The sequence below is a fragment of the Haplochromis burtoni genome, unplaced genomic scaffold, assembly GCF_018398535.1.
Source record: "Haplochromis burtoni strain Fernald_Lab_line unplaced genomic scaffold, NCSU_Asbu1 Contig_203, whole genome shotgun sequence".
Classification (NCBI taxonomy): domain Eukaryota; kingdom Metazoa; phylum Chordata; class Actinopteri; order Cichliformes; family Cichlidae; genus Haplochromis; species Haplochromis burtoni.
In genome coordinates, this window is record NW_024582564.1 from 506,707 (window position 1) to 512,706 (window position 6,000).

Here is a 6,000-nt window from a genome sequence, read left to right on the forward strand (position 1 = left end):
AAAAACGAAGCGTTTGTTTTGTTCACCCACCTGTCTGAGCATATGTGTGCTGATGAGTTCAAACATCACAACTCCTAGCAGCATATTTCTCAACTTTAATTTGGCTCTGAGGGCTGCACTCGTCTGTGGGTTTGAGGCTTTATGAAAGCGAGTCACGGCTGTGCAGGATGTGTGATTTGAACACTGTGAGGTCGTCGGTCTCAGAAAGCTCATATCGTAGGGAAATAGCTGGTGTTTTGCAGCCGCTGTGTTCAGACGGCGTCAGTATGTGGGTGAGTAACTGCCTCATATGACACTCAGAGAGCACACTGCTGCAACTTGTTATTGCCTTAACAGCTGTAGATACACACTGAATGTAAATTGCAAGCATTGAATATGTTTGGTGGAATAAAGGCATTGAATGCTTCTAGGGCTACAGATTTAATTCAGACTGTTAAAGTGGGCCTTTAACACTCTGTGATTTCAGATATTAAGAGGCAGTATCATTCAGGGCCATTTTCATTCTGGGACTCTAGTAGTACAGCTTTGCTTGACTGACAGGTCAAAAGACTTGAATGATCAAATATTGGCCTTTTAGGATGCCCTTCAGTATATCTTAAGAGGGTTTAGTTAACCTAAACACGCAATTCATGTTTCTGCCCATAAAATTTTGGTTGTTGGTTTTTAATTTTCAGTGTTGTACTGCTGTATAGTTTTTTAGTATTACAGAGGTGTGTTTGCACTAACTGGGAACATTTGGTCTGCTAAAAGAGCTGAAATTGAGTATAATGAGTATAAATATGCTTTGTATTAGCGTTTGTCTCCTTGAGGGGCCCTTCCTTTAAAGACCCCCAAACATCTAATTGGCCAGCTTCTGGAAGCCTGCCGGCAGCACCAGGAGCTTGTCAGTTGTACTGCTCATACTTTGCGGCAGTCACGATGTTTGTCTGCTGTTCCTGTTGAAAATGAAGCAAAATTACTTTTAGCTACTTTTAACTCATTATTTGAAACTTTGGCTGTGTTTAAGCCTCTGATGTAAAAGTAGATAGCAACCACATCTATAAAAAAAGATTATTGGTGAAATATTTAGAAAAACTTTGTATTGTGTTTTTCCCCTTTGTTCACATTTAAACCCCATTTACATAATCTCTATTTAAGATGACGTTATTTTTAGCTAACATTTTAGATATGCTAGCAGCAGCTCTGGGTTTTTTGTCAGTTGTCAACATGTTTCACAATAATGTCTAATTTTACCACCATAATTTCTCCCCATTTTAGAGATAAAAACTTTTTTAGTTTATGGTGCAGTTTAACAACATTTATACATTTAGTATTTTAGCATGCTAACATGCTAAGTACATACATTTGAGCTATTAACATGGTAAAAAAAAAAATACTGTATCAGAACATTATTATCAACATTATTCTCGTGTCGTAACAAAATATTTCAGAGGAAGTTAAAAATTCTTACATTTTTTTTAAACAAAGGCTGTTAAGGCTGCTAACCTTACGAACGTTAGTTTAGCATTATATAACAATATGCACAACAAAGAAATATGTTCAAGATGTTAGCATTCAACATTTTATTTAAGTTTGATATTTTTGTTTAATATCAAACTGATTTGTGTAAATATGCAATCATATTTAGCTTTACATTTATTTTGTGGCATTTATTATTAACACAACTTTTATATTTTTCTTTAAAGGGTTTATAACTCTCATAGACATCTCTCCCATTGTTTTCCTATTTGAGACTAATAGCAGCTTTACATTTTAACTAATTTATTCTTTAACTTTGTATTAAACTTTGAGCAAACTTGGAATCGGAGAGGATCTAAAATAGTAAATAATTAAATGAATGCATTGAAAGAAGAAAAATGGCTAAAATGACTTTGCTATCCAGAGAGAAATACATTTCTTTATACAACAGGCATCTGCACTTGGTTCTCTCAGTTAAGTAAAACTTCCAAATGAGAGATGTGAACTATTGCCACAGACTCGTGATGGTTTTCCAGTGTGAAACTATTCTGCAAGCATTTTTGTTGACAGTGCAGTTGGGCTTGTTTGAGTTCCTCATCACTGCGTTTCACGTCTTTTTTTTCTTTTCTGACTCGTTTCTTCTCACAGGAAAGGACGACATGGAGATGTGCGAGCTGAGCCTGGAGGAGACGGGCCTCTCGAGGAAGCGGGGCGCCGAGATCCTCCCCCGGCAGTTCGAGGAGATCTGGGAACGCTGCGGCGGGATCCAGTACCTCCGCAGCGCCATCGAGAGCCGGCAGGCGCGGCCCACCTACGCCACGGCCATGCTGCAGAGCATGTTCAAGTGACGGGGCCCGGAGGCGGGGCTTCGCGCTGCAAACAAAGGGACGAATGCACCAGCTACCTGACACAGATGGAGTGCGGGCGCGCTGCACAGGTTCTGACTCCAGGGCGTTCGACGTGAACGGCGTTTTGTTTTTCTCAACTGTCCTTTTGTTTTTCCTCCGTTTGATGAGTTTTCGTTCTCGCTGGCTTTTGGTTCCTCAGTGGGGGCAGGGCGGGGAAGTTTTGCATTGAACCCTATGCAGAAACGAAAAATCATGCTAAATGATCACATCCGGTTGTTTTCCAACATTTCTGTAACATGTGTGCAAGTCTAACTATGAGGCCTTAATACTACTTTAACAGGGTTTAAATGCCGAAAGGTAGGACTTTCTGTTTGTTTATTCAAAGCTGCCTCCCCAGAACAAGTTTAATTCCTCTGTAATTATGCATTCCTGATGATCCTGATGATTACACTGAAATCTCACAGGTGTGTCGCTTCCGTCTTAACAGCTAGCTGGTGATCCCGCTCCGACTTAAAAGCTGCTGTTCACGTCGTCTTCATGCGGTTATTGGAGGGTGAAAAAGAGAAACTCGCACAAGGAGCTGCAAGCTCTCACCACGAGGCTGCATGCATGGGTGTCCAATTATTCCACCGAATTAAATCCAATATTTACAAATACTTTTTTTTTTTTAATTACCTCTTGTTTTTCCAGCTGAATGTAACTTGAGACCTTGTTGATTTTTTCATGTCGTGATTCTTTTGTTTCTTCTCATCGTATGTGATTTAAATTAGTAAAGGGTCCAAAAACCTTTTGAGACCAAACGTGGCTCCGGACATGAAACCTTGTTTTTGGTTTTTTTCCTCATTAGCGGAGCCCCATCCATGATTAATTTCTGTTTAAGGAGCCGAGCAGAAAATGTGAATTAATTATGCAACTGCTGAGATATGACTCCACGTGTTCGTGGTGTTTTTCAGAACAGATCAGCGCCGCAAAAAGAGACCCGAACAACTCAGCCATGCTTCAACACTTTGAATTTGATTTGTTTAGTAATTTGCAAGTGCAGCGAATCCCAAGGTAGCACAAAACAATATGGTTTGGAATCAGTTGTTAAGATATTCTGTCAGACTGGACATTTCCCTGCTGTGTGAGAAGCTTTCGAGCACGAACTCTACAATGCACTGGTACTTGGCCTCGAACTGGAACATTCATATAACACTGAATATTTTCTATAGGGCGGTATGTGCAGACAGCAGTGTTATTCCTACTGGAATGTAAAAGTTTATTTTTCAAAGAACAGTTTCTACTTCATCGGCTTGGGCACATGAGATCGTCAAGCAATAAATCACACAAACTCAGCTAAGAAGGAAAAAACAGGCCTCTTTTGTCATTACTTAGAAGAAGAAAAAAAAAACAATGACAGACAATCTGTGGTGACGTCGCACTGCGTTATTCCCCCGAGCCTGTTTGTTCCCAAGCTTTCTGTTCCCCCTTTGATGCTCTGCACAAGAAAAATGTGGCTGAGATTGTCTGAAAGCATGAACATCTGTCTTATTGCAAAGTAGCCGAACCCCTTTACAGACAGCGATAACAGCACAGCCAGGATGGATCTGATAGTTGATGAAGACGGCTCACTTACCACCAGCTAAATTTAAAAAGAACCTAAAACTTGATTTAAACATTACTTTATTAATCTCAGAAGTAGATTATATAAACAACTGCATGTAGCAGAGGGGTTTAATATAAGCAGGCTGACTCAGGTTTTTGGCATTGGGCTCTGAGCACGATCACTGAAAAGGGGAATTTAATTCCCACATCGTAAACAAACGAGGCCCAATTTGTATCTGAGACATGCAACAATATAAGGTCATCAAAAACCATATATCACACGTCAACATCAACAATTGATGAAATCATACCATTTGGGTACTAATTAGGTTAGAACGACTGCTATCAATAGTTAAGTGAGTCCTTTTGGGACATTTCCTGTTAAAAGCTGCGTACAGTCTTGCCTACTGGAGCCAGAGAAAGACTAGAAATGCCAACCAAAGTGATTAGAGGGTCAGATTACAATTTTGGACCCACTGCGAGCTTGGTGTGTGGGCCTCTTCCACAGCAGACATGTTGACCTAGCTCGGTTCCATTTACTAAGCCATTGCACTGAACCAGGAGCCGAGTGGACTGCGGCCATTGTTGATAGACACAAAATGTTTTGCTGGGGAAAAGGCCCATCATCAGTGTGGGGGGAACTGCAGCAGGACTATCTTGGAGACCTTATAATCTTCATGATTCATTTTGCCAAATAATAGCTTTAAAAAACATCAACATGGAAAATCAGACTGGTCCAGGAATTTTCATTTGTAAGGATTCCAGCCGTGTTTGAAGCAGGTCAGAAAACCTCAAATTTCTTCAGTAAAATCTGTACCAAATACAAAGATCAACTTCACCAAGCTTGGCATTTGTATATAATGTGCCAGTACACGTGTTAATGCTGAGTGTAAAGGGGACGCGCTCTGAGCTTTGCCGTCATTAAGACCTCAGTGTTTGTTTTAACCAAGTGATGACGTCGAGATATTTTCCTCCATAACATGCAAAGAAAGTCTTGTGGATTTGCTGCGATCTGTTTCTCGCCACACATTGCAATCATTCCTGGGGAAGCACTGCCTTTGTCCACTGTCATTTTTCTAACGCTGATCTCTAACGGATGAATAAAAGCATTCCATGTTTCACTCACCTCTCGCCTCCTCTTTTCCACCTCAGAGAAAATGCTTTCAAAATGAAGAAGATGGAGTTTTATTCAGCACAGTTTTGTATTTTCAACTACTGATTGTGAAACAAACACATAATATTTTAAGACTTTAAATAAGAAAAGTCCACATTACAGTCATTGGGGGAGGCTTCCCTCCCCACACAAGCAGCAATAACCATCAGTAGATGCATTGATTTGAGACAAAAACAGCGAACAGTGTTTACATCAATAAGACGACAGCATTTGGGAAGTTTAAGTATCGGTTTGATCTGTGACATGATCCGTGCGAGTAAGATTAATCCTGAGAAAGGTAAGATTTGGCCTTACTACCTACGACTTTAATGGAAGATCATTTGACTCCACAGAATTCATTTACAAGTATAACGCCATATAAATGAAACTAGAAACAAAAAGCTTCTTTTGTTCTGTTTTTTAACACAATGAAAATGTGTCCCGAGCCTCTCAACAGGAAGAGATTTACAGGGCCCGCTCACCAGTTTTATGGTGTGTTCACATCAAACATGAATACCGTTGCATTGGGATGCTTATTGTTATTGTTAATTATCGTTATCCATGCATTTTCTTTAACCAAAAAAATGCAAATAATTTGTTCTTTAAAATGCCAAATTACAGTTATTTACTTGCATTGCTGAGCAGAATGACGAACTGAACGTTCTGTTTGATTCATTTCTGGCTTTTCAGAATAGAACTGCATGGCGGCTTACATTTGGGCAAAACCACATCAGTTTTCAGTTTGACTAATAAACCATATAATTTTTAGTTTTAAGCAAATATTTCTGACACATTTCCAAAATATTTGTTTTCCTGTGCCCAGTGTAATAAGCACTTACATATAAATTATATACATTTTTTGTTGATGTCAATCAGAATCCCGTTTTTTTTTTTTTTTTTTTTTTTCTTTATATAATATTAGCTTACAACCGTTTTTTATTTTTGGACTGCAGAACT

General features: G+C 39.3%; 1 protein-coding gene across 7 annotated transcripts in view; it reads left to right on the forward strand.

Annotated features, from left to right (window-relative positions):
- The window catches only part of myo6a (myosin VIa), a 145,761-nt gene extending 140,746 nt beyond the window's left edge, over positions 1–5,015 (forward strand). For all 7 annotated transcript variants that reach the window (XM_014338054.2, XM_014338056.2, XM_014338057.2 and 4 more), the window contains one exon: positions 2,107–5,015. In XM_014338054.2, the coding sequence (XP_014193540.1) occupies positions 2,107–2,306 (200 nt within the window). In that variant the 3' untranslated portion in view covers positions 2,307–5,015. The remainder of the gene's footprint in view (positions 1–2,106) is intronic.
- Positions 5,016–6,000: the final 985 nt, after the last annotated feature.